At 39.7% G+C, this 16,812-nt stretch overlaps 1 protein-coding gene across 1 annotated transcript; it reads left to right on the top strand.

The window, feature by feature from the left end:
- Positions 1–66: 66 nt before the first annotated feature.
- LOC132391114 (cytochrome c oxidase assembly factor 5) lies at positions 67–13,171 on the top strand. Its single transcript, XM_059963897.1, has 3 exons — positions 67–286; positions 1,880–1,963; positions 8,987–13,171. The coding sequence occupies exons 1-3, from the start codon at positions 185–187 to the stop codon at positions 9,026–9,028; spliced, it is 228 nt and encodes a 75-aa protein (XP_059819880.1). The 5' UTR covers positions 67–184; the 3' UTR covers positions 9,029–13,171.
- Positions 13,172–16,812: the final 3,641 nt, after the last annotated feature.

Genomic DNA, 16,812 nt, shown 5'->3' with positions numbered 1-16,812 from the left:
CCGCCGTGACCAGGATGTGGCCCCTGGGAAACTACAACTTCCAGGAGGCATTGCGGTGGAGAGAGCGCACTCTCCCAGAATTCAGCGCGCCGGGGGTTAAGTGAGGGCGGTGGGGAGCCAGTGCCCGGGTTGGTGGTGGTCTGTGAGTGCCTTCGAGAATATTCTGAAGAGTCGGCGAGTCGTGATGCCGAAGTATTTTGAGGACAAGGAGGAGGACGGTTCACCGTGTTCGGGGGTGAAGGAAGACCTGAGGTCCTGTTTACTGGGACTCGACTGTGTGCTCAAGGTGTGGATAGCACTTCAGGAGTTAAACTAGGAGTCCTTATGGGTGGGCTAAGAGAACTTTAACCAATGCTAATTGTCACGCCCTGTCTGAATGAACAGAGACAGATCTAGTGGCTATTACCTCAATGTTTGGAAAACAAACCATTTGTAGAGTAGGACAAGACAGTGAAAGCAATTAAACTACACTTGCAGAAAAAAAGAGGGTACGGGTGGGATGGTCCAATGGGCCGTTGCTCTCAGGTCTTCCTGCGCATAGGCGACCTCATCTGAAATTCCTAATGTTTTGGGGATTTCCTTTTGTATTCTCAGAACCAGTTAAACAAATCGTATGGGAAAGGCACTGTTGAAATTTATCTACAGGCTGGTATTTTTGAAATGCCATGAGTTTAACTTGATATTATTATGATGATGTTGGCTGAATGTTTTCGCCGAGGGATATTTAAGGAGAAGTAGTGATTGATGCTTTTCACACTGGTGTGAGAATACAAAGGTGCTTCCTAGGAGTTGGGCTATTCGGACACGCCCAACAGGAAATTTACAGTCGGGTCACAATTTTAAAATGTAGGTAATAAGAAATAGGAACAGACTTAAAGAGGACAGGGACTGACTGGCAATGGATGTTATTAAGGGCAATATAAACTACAATACATTACTATATTTTAAATTATATGCTAGAAGAAATGGTGTAAAATGTACATTTTTGTTGGCAGGGCAACTTAAAGCTGTTTTCTTATCATAGAAACAAGCGGTTCGAGTCTGTGCCAGTATTGCGCACTCATTTCATTTTACCTAACTTCATACTGGTTGTCCATCAACTTCACTGTGATTGTCCTACTACTGACCTACAGCAGATGTATTTATAGGGACTAATTAGCCTGCATCATTGGGACATGAGAGGAAATCAGAGCACATGGATGGAAGAAACATATTGCCACAGGGAGAATGTGCAGGCTCCATGTGTACGGCACAGAAGGTCAGGGCTGAACCTGGGTCAGTGTATCCACAAAGCAGCTACACTGCTTGCTGAACCACTTCGACAAGCTGTAACATGTAATTCTATAACAAAGGCAAGATGTTCCTCTGGAATCCAGAAGTATAAAGTCAGACTTGTGCATAACTTTATATTCGAAGCAGTATTCTGAAAATAATATTCCCAAAATCTACTACAGGATCAATATTTATTTATAATTATTTGCTGAAACCGATAATGAATTTTGCTTTACAAATGCAGTTTTTTAAATGTAAATGCTATGCACGGATACAACAGAGGCTGTATAATAGAACACAGTAATCAAGGAGGCAAATACTTTGCTATGGGTATGGAACCGGAAGTAGTGGGTGAGGGGCGGAAAAGAGCTGGCAGCAAATGATTCGGAAGGTACAGCTAACAAATATTGTCGTGGCCAAATTGATTATGGAAGCATAAAGGTGAACAATTTGCCCAAATATGTTTTCAATAACTGCAAATGCCCAATTTTGCCAAATAACCATGAACAGCATCCCAAAATTGAATACCATTTGGGGAAAAAATACATCTGTAATAGGGTCAAGTCTACATCAGGTTAACTAAATGTAACTTCTTTACTTTAAGTAGGAAGGAAAGACACCAAAGCAGTGCTTGAAAGAAGGACATTGCAAGGCTTTACAGCTTACTTTCTTTGAATGTAAGAGGTCAATGGTATGTATCAGTTGTAAGTGTAAAATTTATTAATGTTTATATACAGAGCATCATATTTGTAGTATACTTAATAGTTGATGTTGTTTTGAATATTTATAGGAGTTCAAAGATCTTCCAATGCCCATGATCTCGAGTTTGATATTTCTGGTTTTTTTTTTGGAGTGGAGACTTATTTCTCAGTTTTGTCAAAAAACAAAATTAACAGCTTTCTTGCAAGAGTTTTTGTTTTTTTTAATATAAAGTACATACCTTGACTTTTAGGCAATGTTTATTTAATCCCGACTTATCCAAGAATAAATATCAGTGCTTGAGATTTTGCAACAAGCTTGTGGTTTTGATACCCATGATTCTGTGGGAAATTTTCTGTGCAAATGTCACTCCACTTTTTAAGGTTGGGGGGGGGCAGAAGAAAGGAACTGATAAGTCAGTTATCATGACTCTAGTGTTTGGGAAGATGTTGGATTCCATTTATTGAGGATAAGGTTTTGGGGTACTTGGAGGCACATAAATAAATAGGCCAAAGTTAGCATGGTTTCCTTGAAGGGAAATCTTGCCTAACAAATCTGTTGGAATTCTTTGAGGAAATAACAGGCAGGAAGGGCAAAGGAGAGTCAGTGGATGTTGTTTACTTGGATTTGATTAAGGCCTTTGACAAGGTGCTAGCATGGGTGGAAGATTGGCTGACTGGCAGGAGGGAAAGAGTGTGAATAAAGGGATTTTATCCTCGTTGGCTGCCAGTAACTAGTTGTGTTCTGCAGAGATCGGTATTGAGAATGTTTCTCACAATATATGTCAATGATTTGGATGGCAGAACTGATGGCTTTGAGGCCAAGTTTACAGATGATACAAAGATAGGGGAAGGGGTGGGTAGTGTTGAGGAAACAGGGAGTCTGCAGAAGGACTTGGAGAATGGGAAGTTGTGGCAGATGGAATATGGTGTAGGGAAATGCATGGTCATGCAGTTTGATAGCAGAAATAAAAGTGTGGACTTTTTTATACAGGGAGAAAATTCAAAAATCAGATATGCAAAGGGATTTTGGAGTTCTCCTGCCAGACTTCCTAAAGGTTAACCTACAGGTTGAGTCGGTGATAAGGAAATCAAATGCAATGTTAGCATTTATTTCAAGAGGACTATAATATAAGAGCAATGATGTGATGCTGGTGCACGATAAGGTTCTGGTTAGGCTGTACTTGGAGTATTGTGAGCAGTTTTAGGCTCTTAACTAAGAAGATTGCTGGCATTGCAAAAGGCCCAGGGGAACTTCACAAGAATGATTCTGGGAATGAAAGGATTAATGTATGAGAAGTTTTTGGCTCCGGAACTCTACTCGATGGAGTTTAGAAATATGGGGGAGGGGAGCGGAATCTCATTGAAACCTTTAGAATATTAAAAGGCCTAGATAGAGTGGATGTGGAGAGGATGTATCCTATAGTGGGTGATTCTAGGATCAGAGGACACAGGCTTAGAATGAAAGGGGTGTCCATTTGGAATAGAGGTAAGGACTATTTTTTTTAGCCAGAAGGTGGTGAATCTGTGGAATTCATTGCTATGGAAGGCAGTGGAGGCCAAGTCACTGAATATATTTAAAGCAGAGTTTGATAGGTGCTTGATTAGTGAGTGCATCAAAAGTTATGGGGAGAAGACAGGAGAATGGAGTTGACAGAGATAGCAAATCAACCATGATGGAATGGCAGATAAGATCCTGGGCCGAATGGCCTAATTCTGCTCTAATGTCTTATGGTCTTAACTGATTGATATACCACAAATTGCTGGAGCATGAGTGAGCTATGCTCATTAACTATGTTCCAGGCCATGCCCCAGTTTGGATGAGTTTCTGCCCCCTGAGCTTGGCCAGGAATATCTTATCAGAATTGCAGATTTCCATAAATTACACTTTTCACTTAAAATGACTAATGACCAGCAGTCATTCCAGCATCAGACCCAGGCATATTTTTCTTCTGCTTAGTACTTCAATTAGTAATTCAAACTGTGTTCAATTCAATTAAATGATTTATATTTGTTATATTAAAAAATTTCAATTGAAGTTGGTAAAAATAGAGACTGTTGGAATTGCTCAATGAATATCGATCAATTAAACTGAAATGTTAAATCTCCCAAGTCCGGCCTGATATGAGCATTACAACATTTGCTCTTTTAAGTCAGATTTTGGATATCAATAGTAATTTTATTTGTCAGGTAGCTTCTGCAGTACATAGAATAATGAAAATAATACTGACTAACAATAACTTACATCACTGCACAGAGAAAACTGTCTAACCTCATGACAGTTAATTGAATTGACTTTATTTCTTACATCTTTCATACACATGAGTAGGAACCTTTACATTGCGTCTCCATCTAAATGTGTAATCATAGTACTTCATAATAATTTATAATAAACAGAACAGTCAATGTAATATAGAGTACACTCATGTCAGCATGAGTTCATCAGTCTGGTGCCCTGGTGGAAGAAGCTGTCCTGGAGCCTGTTGGTCCTGGCTTTTATGCTGCGGTACTACTTCCTGGATGGTAGGAGCTGGAATAGATTGTGGTTGGGATGGCTTGGGTCCCCAGTGAACTTACGGGCCCTTTTTACACAGCTGTTCTTATAAATGGCCTGTATCATGGGAAGTTCACAACTGCAGATGCGCTGGGCTGTCCACACCACTCTCTGCAGAGTCCTGCGATTAAGTGAGGTACAATTCCCATACCTTCAGTGATGCAGCCAGTCAGGGTGCTCTTAATTGTGCCCCTGTAGAAAGTTCTTAGGAATTAGGGGCTCGTACCAAACTTCCTCAACCGTCTGAGCTGAAAGAGGAGCTGTTGTGCCTTTTTCACTACACAGCTGGTGTGTACAGACCACATGAGGTCCTCAGTGATGTGGATGCCGAGGAACTTGAAGCTGTTTATCCTCACAGCCCCTGATCCACTGATGTCAATAGGGGCTAGCCCATCTCCATTGCTCCTGTAGTCCACAACCAGCTCCTTTGTTTTTGCGACATTGAGGGAGAGGTTGTTTTCTTGACACCCCTGTATCAGAGAGATGACTTCTTCTCTAAAAGGCCACCTCATTATTGTTTGAGATAAGGCCAATCAATGTAGTGTTGTTAGCAAATTTAATTAGCAGATTGGAGCTGTAGGTGGCGATACAGTCATGGGTATACGAGGAATAAAGGAGGGACTCAGTACGCAACCCTGAGGGGCTCCTGTATTGAGAGTTAGAGGGTTGGAGGTGAGGGAGCCCACTCTTACCACCTGCTGACAATCTAATAGGAAATCCAGGATCCAGCTGCACAAGGCAGGGTCAAGGCTAAGATCTCTGAGCTTCTTGTCGAGTCTGGATGGAACTATGGTGTTGAATGCTGAACTGTAGTCCAAGAACAGCGTTCTCACATAAACGTCCTTCTCCAGATGTCTAAGGATGGTACCTAGAGCAATGGCTATTGCATCATCTGTCGATCAATTGTGTTGGTAGGCAAATTGTAGGGGGTCCAGTTTGGCTGGTAGCAAGCTGCAGATATAATCACTCTTTATGGTCTTTCCATTTTACACCCTTGATGTATTTTCCCATAAGCCCTGTTCCAGTCATAATTTATGTTTAACTTCATGGATGAGTGATGATTTTGCATGTGAGTGTAAGCTAGAGTTGCCAAAAAAAGTCTTGGCAAGACTGCATCACTATAAACCCAGTGTAGTATGAAATCAATGAAGTGTTCACTTTGGTATACTGTTGATAGACCGTCTAATCGTACCACATGGGCATTTTATTTTGGCCCTTTGACCCACATGACTGTGCTAACTATGATGCCAATGTAACTAGTTCCATCCACCTGCATGTGGTCTGTATCACTCTTTGCTGCCCATTCATATGACTGTCTAAATGCCTCTTAAACTCTGCTATCATGTGTTCTTATACTATCTCTTATAGAAGCACAATGCAGGTACCTATGAGTAAATTAGTAAAACTGGTCTTGCACATCTCCATTAACCTTTTCCTTACTGTCATCTTAAATTTGTGCCCTCTAAGTGAGAAAAAGACTCACTATCTTGCCTTTCTATGCCCTTCATAATTTTATAAATTTCTATCATGTTGTCCCTCAGCCTTCGGTGCTCCAGAGAAAGCAAGCCAATTTTGGCCAGCCTCTCGTTGTAGCTAATTCACTCCTTGGTGAACCACTTCTGTAGTCTCCCCAAAGCCTCCACCTCCTTCCTATAGTGTGGCAACTAGACCTACGCACATAGCTCTGAACAATACTCTGAATATGACTAACCAAAATTTTATGTGGCTGCAGTGTGTTGCTAATTTTTATAGTAATGCCCTGACTGAAAAAAGAAAGCACAAGACATGGGACCAGAATTAGGTCATTCAGCCCATCGAGTCTGCTCTGCCTGATTTATTATCCCTCTCAACCCCATTTTCCTTCCTTATTCCTGTAAATTTTGATGCCCTGATTAATTGAAAACCTATCAACCTCCACCTTAAATATACCCAATGACTTGCCTCCACAACTGTCTGCTGCAATGAATTCCACAGATTCACCACCTTCCAGCTAATGAATTTTTTCCTCATCTCTTTAATAAATGAGCACTCCTCTATTCTAGTCCACTCAAAGTGAATACTAACATTGCATTTGCCTTCCTTACCGCCAACTTAACCTACGAGTTAACCTTTAGGGAATCCTGCACGAGGACTCCCAATCAGAGTTTTCATCTCTGATTTTTGAATATGCCTTTGTAACCACCCTAACTACTTGTGTTTTCACTTTCAGGGAGCTATGGACTTGCACCCCAAGAACTCTCTGTACATCAGCTATTCTAAAGTCCTGCCATTTGTTGAGTATTCTCTTTGATTTGGCCTTCCAAAATGCATCACTTCACACTTGTCTGGATTAAATTCCAAGTGTCATTTTTCTGTCCAGACTTTCACTACTCCACGTCCCGCTACATCTTTTGAGGACCATCTTCAGTACTAACAATTTCACTAATTCTTATATTGTTAAAAAAACTGATCAGGCCACTTGTGTTTCCATCCAAATTATTTAGAGATTATGTTGGCGCTGGAAGCTTGGCAGCATTTGCAGACATTTTCAGAAGGTTAAGTCACATAGGATCCAATGTGAGTTGGGCGCAGAATTAGCCTGACTGTAGATGACAAGCAGGTGGTGATGGAGAGGTTCAAATATGTATCTCTATACAACTCAGAGATTTGGCTATCTGGAGAAGCCGAATCTCAGAGTTGTATATGGATGCATACTTTGATTGTAAGTAACCCTTTGAACTTTTTTGAACCGAAGTCCCAGTGCTAATCCTTATGGAATGTCCCTGTCACAGACTCTCCAGTCAGAAAATCACCCCTCCTTAATCTTCTGAACTTCATTGAGTGCTTTACAAAATCCATGCAGACAGCATTCACTATCCTCCCCTTAATCACAGGACTCTGCAGAGAGTGGTGCGGACAGCCCAGTGTATCTGTAGTTGGGAACTTCCCGTGATTCAGGACATTTACAAGGACAGGTGTGTAAAAAGGGCCTGTAGGATCATTAGGGACCCTAGCCATCCCAATCATCATCTATTCCAGCTGCTACCATCCGGGAAGCAGTACTGCAGTATAAAAGCCAGGACCAACAGGCTCCGGGACAGCTTCTTCCACCAGGCCATCAGACTGATGAACTCACGCTGACTTGAGTGTACTCTATATTACATTGACTGTTCTATTTATTATAAAATATTATAAATTATGATTGCACAAGGCACGTTTAGATGGAGACGTAACGTAAAGATTTTTAATCTTCGTATGTGAAGGATGTAAGAAATAAAGTCAATTCATCAATCATCTTCAAAGATTAGCTTTATTTGTCACATGTACATTGAAATGTACAATAAAAAAGTGCCATTTGCATTAAATCAGATCAGTGTTGGATGTGCTGGGAATAGCCCTCAAATGTCTCCATGCTTCTGGCACCAACGTGGCATGCCCAGGACCTACTGGCACTTACCATACATCATTGGAAAGTGGGAGGAGACCGGAGCACCCATGGGAAACCCATGCAGTTATAGGAACCCCAATCGATGATCATTGACACTGTAAAGTGATTGCACTAACTGCTACACTGTATCACCACCTTAAAAATCTCAATCAATTATTTTATGTTGGACTTCCCTGCACAAAACTAATCTGACTAACCAAAATATGCTTGTTCTTTTTCAAATGTAAGTAAATACACTCTCTTAGAATTATCTCCTCCAATAATTTCTCTACCACAATTTTAAGGGTTTAACATAATCTCTATAATTTCTTGGATTATCCCTGTTTTCCTTAAAAGGACTATTCACCAGTCTTCTGTGACCTTGTATTTGGCTAAGAAGATTCTAAGATTTTGCATTCCTTAGACCACCGAGGGGTGCCCTTGGAGTCGATGCTTGTGAACAGATCAATCTCAGTCCTTCACTAACTTTAACTGTAATCTACATTTTTCACATTCCTATCAAGTCTGCTGAGATTCCCCTCATATGCAGTTTAAGGGCAATTTACAAAGGTCATTTAAACTACTAACCAATATGTTTTTGGAATATGGGAGCACTGGGGGAGCTCCACACCTGGGAAGGATGTGCTAAGTATACACAGCACCTAAGGTTGGGTTTAACCCTGGGTGACTAGAGCTGTGAAGAAGCAGCTCGATGAGCTGTGCTACTGTTCTGCCCCTTGCTTTATTATGTCTAAATTGTTGCAGAACCTGCCCTTGTTAAGGAGCCCTTAATTTTTCATAGCATTGGCTTTGTGTCCAACTTGTTAGTCCTCGTGTTCTTCTGAGTTCATGGTCCTTTCCACTAGTCAATATACTTTTCCAATTACAGTACAAAGTTTGGTTGGAAGCTTGGAGCAAAGTTAATAATTGGAAATGAATGTTGCCTAATAGAGCATTCTCAAAAGGTTGTGGTTGTGTTGAAATCATGCCCCATAGTTTCTGAAGAGCAGGAATGCTGCATTATAAACCAATAATGTCTTTATGATTTTTTTAAAGCTGGATAACAGAACTCGTTTCAGAGGAAGAAAAGGATATTAGCAATCCAACTATAATGGAGCAATTATACAGAACTTGCATATGCGGCAGAAATAAAATAATGGCAATACATACACCTTAGAAAATTAGTGTTGTATCAAATGTTTATTAAGTGATAAATGAAGTGTTTTTTTAATTTAATTTTACTCATGTGCAATGTCTTGTTTGATCCTTTAACCTTATGAAATCATTTTGCAATTAAAGAGATTCTGTGGGCACCAGGTGAAGGTAAAATTTCCAGATATTTTCACATCAATTTTGAGAAATTAATTTTATTTAAGGGTACTATTTACAATACAAGAATTTGTGTTGTTACAGAACTTAACAATTGCGGAAGTGTCTTTCATTGTGTACAAGACACTAATGAAGTTCACATTGATGGTATAATTCAATAAAATAATAGGCATGTTATGAAAATAAGTAAATGTATCTCAAGTTTTGTAAAAATATTGTTTTGCAATCAACTTTTGTATTCATCACAGTCAAAACAGAAACAAGTCAATATTTTTTTTGTACTTGGTAAACTGTAATACACACAAAATGCTGAAGAAACTCAACAGGTCAGGTGGAATCTATGGAAAGGAATAAAGAGTCGATATTTCAAGACCTTTCTTTAGGACTGAACTGTAACTCTTCCTGCTGAGCATTTGACCAGACTTATTTTATGAAAGAAGGATTGTTTAACGTCCTTTCTAGTTTTTTTAATTCTTCATAGCCTGGTAATTTCTTCAGAACATTTCTAGTTGCAAGTTCAGCAGCCAGTTAACACACTTGAATCTCAACAAGACAATGCATGAGCAAAATTATTGATCACTTGAATTGTCTTAAGATCAGTTTTGTTAATGTGAACTATGAGGTCCTTGGTTTAAATATTGATCTTCTGTAGTAATAGCCTACAGCAAAGTATTGGTAATGCTGGAAATCTGAATGCAAACAAAATGATAGCAGTACTCAGCAGGCCAGGTAGCATTCACTGATGCAGAATGCTATTATTTTAGGTAAATGGCTTTTCATCAGTTAAAAATGACAAATTAATTTGAAATTGTTGATGTCATTGTTTAATCTGATTGCTGTTATGCACAGTGTCAGAAGATTAGATGCTGAACTTTTGATTTGCTCAGAGTTTCATTCAAGGGATGTAAGGAGAGTATGAGTGGGGTGGAGAATTAAAATGCAAGGCCATTGGAAGCTTGAGGTCCTCCCCAACATAACAGGTCACACAGGACAACCAAACACAAAATTGGAAGAAGTAAAAGTTTTTTTTCTGCTCCACCACTCTGGCCATTTTATTAGGTATACATGTATCAGCCAATCATGTGGCAGCAACTCAATACATAAAAATATCCAAACATGATTAAGAGCTTCAGTTGTTCAGACCAAACATCAGAATGGGAAGGATGTGATTAAAGTGATGTTGACCATGGAACTATTATTGGTTCCAGATAGGATGGCTTAAATATCTTAGAAGCTGCTGATCTGAGATTTTCATGCACAACAGTCTCTAGAGTTTGCATTGAATGGTACAAAAAAATGAACATATAGTGAGCAGTGGTTCTGAGAGCAAAAATGCCTTGTTAATGAGTGAGGTCAGAGGAGAATGGTCAGATTGATTCAAGCTGACAAAGAAGGCCACAGTAATTCATCCACAGATTACAACTGTAGTGTGCAGAAGAGCATCTCTGAATGTACAACATGTTGAACATTAACACGTACAATACGCTGGAGGAACTCAGCATGGTCGGGCAGCATCCATGGAAACGAACAGTCTGAGTTCCTCCAGTGTGTTGTACGTGTTGCTTTGACCACAGTATCTGCAGTGTACTTTATGTTGAACATTGAAGTGGATGAGTTACAGCAGCAGAAGACCACACCAGGTTCCACTCCTCTATCTAATAAAGTGGCCACTGAGTGTACAATAAGTCTTTTGATTTGTTGCTTACTTACATGAATGAAATGTTTAGGGTTGCAGAGGTCAGAAGTGAGAGGGTAAATGGCAGGGTAACACTCTTCAAAGCATTGGAAGAAGTGCGAGATCCCTACTGACTCCTGGAAATCTCTGGTCAATGACTTCCCAAAGTGGCGAAGGAACATTCTGGGGTGGTATTAAGGATTTCAAGACCACATGTGGGAGCACAGAGAACCCCGGTGTGAACAGCAGAAGAAGACAACTTTGTCATAAATTTGCCACACTGGATCCATTGTGAATGAATGTGCTATTTTCACAAGGCCTGATTAGTCACCTCAAAAACTTGAAAGTGGAGTGGAACTCCTTGTTCCTGAGGGAGTGTTTAAGCTGAAAATATTCTGTGGAAATACCTTGTTGCCTCCGCTACAATATTACATACCAAATAAATCAGCAACGTATACAATTTTAAGGCACCCTTTATAAATTAATATAAAATTGTAAATATTGCTGATCCACTTAATTATGCAAATAATAATTGCATACTTCGTCTTTTCTTTTATGGTGTGCTTTGTCTTTCTCAGAGTGGAGTTTGACCTTAATGATCAAAATTAAACAAGCAAATTCATTTGTATAGCTCTTTTCAAACAAGGCAATTCAAAATGCTTTACATAGAACAAGATATAAAAATTTTAAAAAAAGTTTCAGACAATTTTTAAGATAAAATCACAAAAATAAATATGACAAATTTAAGTTACAATGCAGAAGATTTAATTAAAAGCTGAAGCGAAAAGAAAAGTTTTAAGCCTCAATTTAAAAGAGCTTGAAGATGGGATAAATTTCAGATCCTCTGGAAGGTTGTTTCAGATATGTGGAGCATAGTAACTAAAATCTTAATTTAGTTTTGTTTTCACCATGTTTAGTTTTGACCTCGGGGTCAGTAAGCAGACCCACCCCAGACAACCTGAGAGCTCAGGAAAGTTCATAACGCAGCAAGAGATCGGAGATCTGTCCTAGACCATTCAGTAGTTTATAAACCAGTAGTAATATTTTAAAGTCAATCCTCTGATGGACAGGAAGCCAGTGTAGTAATCTAAGAACTGGAGTGATATGTTCTACTTTCTGGGTATTAGTGAGGACTCTAGCAGCAGTGGTCTTAATGATCTTTTACAGAGACCCGTGAAAGCACCATTATAATAGTCAAACCTACTAAAAATAGATGCATGGACAAGTTTTTCTAGATCTTGCTGAAACCTAAACCCTTTAACTCTCGCTATATTTTTAAGATAAATTAAGTATACTTGCTTTGATATTCATTGGCAACTTCAGCCACATGAGGGCAGTCAATGAGTAAGTGTGTTCTTTATTTGTAACATCAGCCTTCCAACCCACTCTCCGTAGGTGTCTGATATCCTTTGTTTTCTAAAAGGTTGGCATTACAACTCCCTCTGCTAATATCAATGTAATTAGAATGACGCAGTACAGAAGAAGGTGCTTGAAAGCAACAGTAAGTACCTGGAATAGACACTTCAGGGAATTGAAGTGTCATCACCTTACTGAGTCACTTAGTCACCACCTTACTGAGTCACTTTGCAATTGCCTGGATGAGAATATCTAAACCACAGCAATCTGTATCAGTACAAAAGCAAGAACTAAGCAATCATACCAATCAGAGTTCAAAAGGGGAAAATAAATTTCCAGGAGGCATGTTACTTCTATAATGCAGCATAAAACTGGATAAATTCCCTTATAAGGCACATATTACTGAACAAAAGGAAAACATTGCTGATGGAGAAACAAGGATTAATTCTGAGTCTTTGATCGGTAAAGCCAAGAATGTTTACCAGTCAAGTCTGCCAGCAGATCCTTTTAGGCTGGTAATGGTGCAGCACAAGTCAAGTGGTATTCTGTTGAAACAAAAGGTTGAGGCGTATAATTCAAGGCCAATCTCATACGTTAGATTAACGTAAATGTAAGTTATTTATTTAATTTAACAACTGCTGCAAGTGGGAGGGGAAGGTTGATGTTTTTGTGGATGCTTGTGCATGGGAGGGGGCTCTAGGATTCTGATGTTTCTGTTCTTTGGGGTTTTTTCTGTTTTATGGATATCTGTGAAGAGTAAGAATTTCAGCTTGTATACTGTATGCATTCTCTGATATTAAATTGAACCATTGAACTTTTGCTTGATCCTCATTCGAATATAATATTAAAGAATGGCCATTTTAATGTCCACTGCACCTTTACTATTTGTTTATATTTGTATTATTTAACATTCATCAGCAAGTTCTGTGTTTTATGATGTGGGTGATCATGGTCTCATGACCATGATTGTTCTTGACAAATTCTTTCGACAAAAGTGGTTTGCCTTTGCCTTTTCCTGGGCAGTGTCTTTACAAGACAGGTGACCCCAGCCATTGTCAATACTCTTCAAAAATTGTATGTCTGGCATCAATGGCCACATAACCAGAATTTGTGACACGACTATCCACCACCTGCACCCATGGCTTCACTTGACTCTGGTGGGGGTGGGGGCTGTGGGAGAGGCTAAGCAGGTGCTAAACTATGTCCAAGGGTGACCTGCAGGCTAGTGGAGGGAAGGAGTGGCTTACACCTCCTTTGGTAGAGATGTATCTCTACCCTGCCACCCTTTATTTAGCATTGCTTAAGTCAATAAAATAGATTGCCAGAACAACTATAGATGTGAATAATTAATGAATTTGCAGCTTAAGTTCATCAGTATTAGTAAAAGGTAAACTGGTGGAGTATGGTTCTGGAGCTTGTGTTAGGACGGCAGAAAGAATAATGCTTGATGCTCAACAACTGCATAAAATATGTTTATATTAGTAATCCTTAAGAATGGCAACAGAATTTTCTGCCAGTGTCTGAACCCAATCACATAAGGAATCATGTTTGGAAGCACAAGCCGCAATGAAATTACTGCAGTTACAACTAAGCTGTTTTTAATACATTTCTCAATTTTTGTTATCTTAAAAGGGAGGCAGTGAAGCTCAAAAGAAACATATAAACAGGTCACAGGATATGATAATAACTGTGTCCTTTATACTTAGTTTTAGTTTATGCATTGTTTTGACTTAGTTAAATGATGATAACTGAATTACACAGTGTATTTCTGTATGTTTTTCGGTGTTCTGTTGACCATATCTGCATGCTTTTATGCATTGAGTTGCTGCCACATGATTGGCTAATTAGATATTTGTATTAATGAGCCGGTGCATAGGTGTACCCAATAGAGTGGCCACTGGGTGTATTTTACATCTTTTTGTAGTTCAGATTGAGGTTCAGATTTATTGATCACATGCACATCGAATCATACAGTGAAATACGTAATTTGCATTAACGACCAGTACATTCCGGTAGGTGCTGGGGCAGCCCGCCAGTGTCACCAACATACCACACCCACAATGTTCCACAGAGCAACAAAAGCATTGTAAACAAAACACAACAGCAAAACAAGGCCCCTACCCATCCCATCCACACTTTGGATTAATATTTTGTTATACTTTGGATTTCCAAATTGTAAGTTACAGAACAAACTTGAAGAAATAGAAACATACACAAGCCATTCAGCTCCATTAGTCTGCTCTACCTTTCATTAGATCCATAAAAGAACTTTAACTTTGGTATCACATTGCTATGTTAACCCAAAAAACCCTCAACTCCATGAATACTAAGAATCACAATCAGAATTAGGTTTACTATCACTGACAGAGGTCATGAAGTTTGATGTTTTGTAGCAGCGGTGTGGTGCAAGACATAAAAAAATTACTGTAAGTTTCAATTAAAAAATAAATACCGCAAAAGAGGGAAAATGCAGGAATGTTCATGAGTTTATAGACTGTTCAAAAATCTGATGGCAGAGGGGAAGAAGCTGTTCCTAAAACATTGATTGTACATTTTCAGGCTCCTCCCTACTGGGAGGATGAGAGGAGGGCAATCCCAGCTGGTGAGGACCCTTAATGATGGATGCCGCTTTCCTGAAGCACTGCCTATTGAAGATCTCCTTGATCGTGGGCAGGCTGAGACCGTAACCCTCTGCAGTCTCTTTCGATCTTGTTCATTGGAGCCTCCGTACCAGACGGTGATGCGACCAGTTGGAATGCACTGCACAGTACATCTGTAAAAACTTCCTGAAGATTTGGAAACATACCAAATCTTCTCAAAATCCTAATGAAGCATAGCCTCTTATGTGCCTTCTCCGTGACTGCACCAATATGCCTGGGCCCAACATGTACTCTAAAATCTATCAATCTGTGGAGAACATACTCAGTATCTGAGCCTCCACATTCTTGGTTATAGAATCCCAAAGGTTCACTGGAGACACAAGAGACTACAAATGCTGGAATCTGGAGCAACAATGTGCTGGAAGACCTCAATAGCTAAGCAGCATCTGTGGGAGGAAAGGAATCGTGGATATTTCAGGTTGAATCCCTGCATCAGCACCGAAGATTCACTACCTTATCTCATCTCAGCTGTGAATGGGTGGCCCCTACTGTGAGACCACAAAGTCTGATACTAAATAACTCCAGCCAGGGGAAACATCATCCATCCCTGCATGTACTCTGCCAAACTGTAGTGATCACTTTACGTGTGCTGAATTTGAGAACTTGGGCTTAATCTCATCATCCGGACAATCCCTCTCTCCTTCCTTGCAAGAATTAATCTGTCAAACTTGTACTGCATTTGTTTTGCAGATAAAAAGTTCACTCGGTTGGAAGACAGGACTCCAGTAACAGATACAAAATGCTGGAGGAACCCAGCAGGCTATGCAACGTCTATGTTGTTCCTCTCCATGCCTTGTGATGCATCGGGTAGCAACCTTGCTGTTTCTTGGGCATTTGTCTGTTTTATGAGACCGAGTTGCTTGCTCAATACTCAACTCAACATGGATGGAAAGCTGCACAGCCGGATTCGAACCCAGGGCCACTTGCCTCAAAGTTCCATGCAGATGCCACTACAGCACTGGCTGGCCATGCAATATGTATGGAAGGGAGTAAAGAGTTGCCATTTCAGGCTGAAATTCCTTTCGTAGTTCCACTGACCCCTATATAATTTAAGTAAAATGATTTACTCTTCTACCCAAATCCTCCTGTAATAAACTCAAAATCAAGCATACTAATTGTTTGTTCAGTAAACAGTGTAAATGTAACATTTTACTACTCATTACATAATGAACATTTTATGAGGGGCATAGCTGGTGTAAATGCATTGAGGTTGGATACAACTAGAATTAGAGGCCATGGGTTAAGGGTGAAAGGTGAAATGTTTAAGGGGAATATGAGTGGTGACTTCACTCAGAGGATGGTGAGTATGGAATGAGCTGCTAGCAGAAGTGGTGGGTTTGAGTTTGATTACAACCTAAGTGAAATTTGGATAAGTGCATGGATGTGGGAGGGCTATGGCTACAGGTCAATGGGGCTAGGCAGATTTACCAACTAGATGGGCTGAAAAGACAGTTGTGGTGCTCCATTACTGTACTTCATCATTATTAAGGAAAAAAGGTAGGCACAATTAAATAACAAAAGGAATGATAATGCAAGGTGACTGGTGATAGGAACAAAATGTAAGTGAGGAGTTGTGAATGCAGAATTATTACACAACGATCATGGAAATTTGATTCATTGACCAAGTTTATGTTCATCTGTCTTAATGTTCTTTATGTAATTTTGAGTCATATTTCTATTTGATAATGCAGTTGTGAAGCATCTCGGAATGTCTTAAAGGAGCAATAGGGTACAGCTGGTAGAACTTCTCCCTCATAGCATCAAATACCTAGTTCAATCCTGACCTGGAATACTGTTGACTACAAGTTTATCAGGCAGTGGTCAGCACAGAACATCCTGCAGATACTGTGGGGCGCAGAATC

This window comes from Hypanus sabinus, chromosome 3, assembly GCF_030144855.1.
Source record: "Hypanus sabinus isolate sHypSab1 chromosome 3, sHypSab1.hap1, whole genome shotgun sequence".
Taxonomy (NCBI): Eukaryota; Metazoa; Chordata; class Chondrichthyes; order Myliobatiformes; family Dasyatidae; genus Hypanus; species Hypanus sabinus.
Note: the sequence above shows the minus strand (reverse complement) of the source record. Positions and strands in the feature narration are given on the sequence as shown.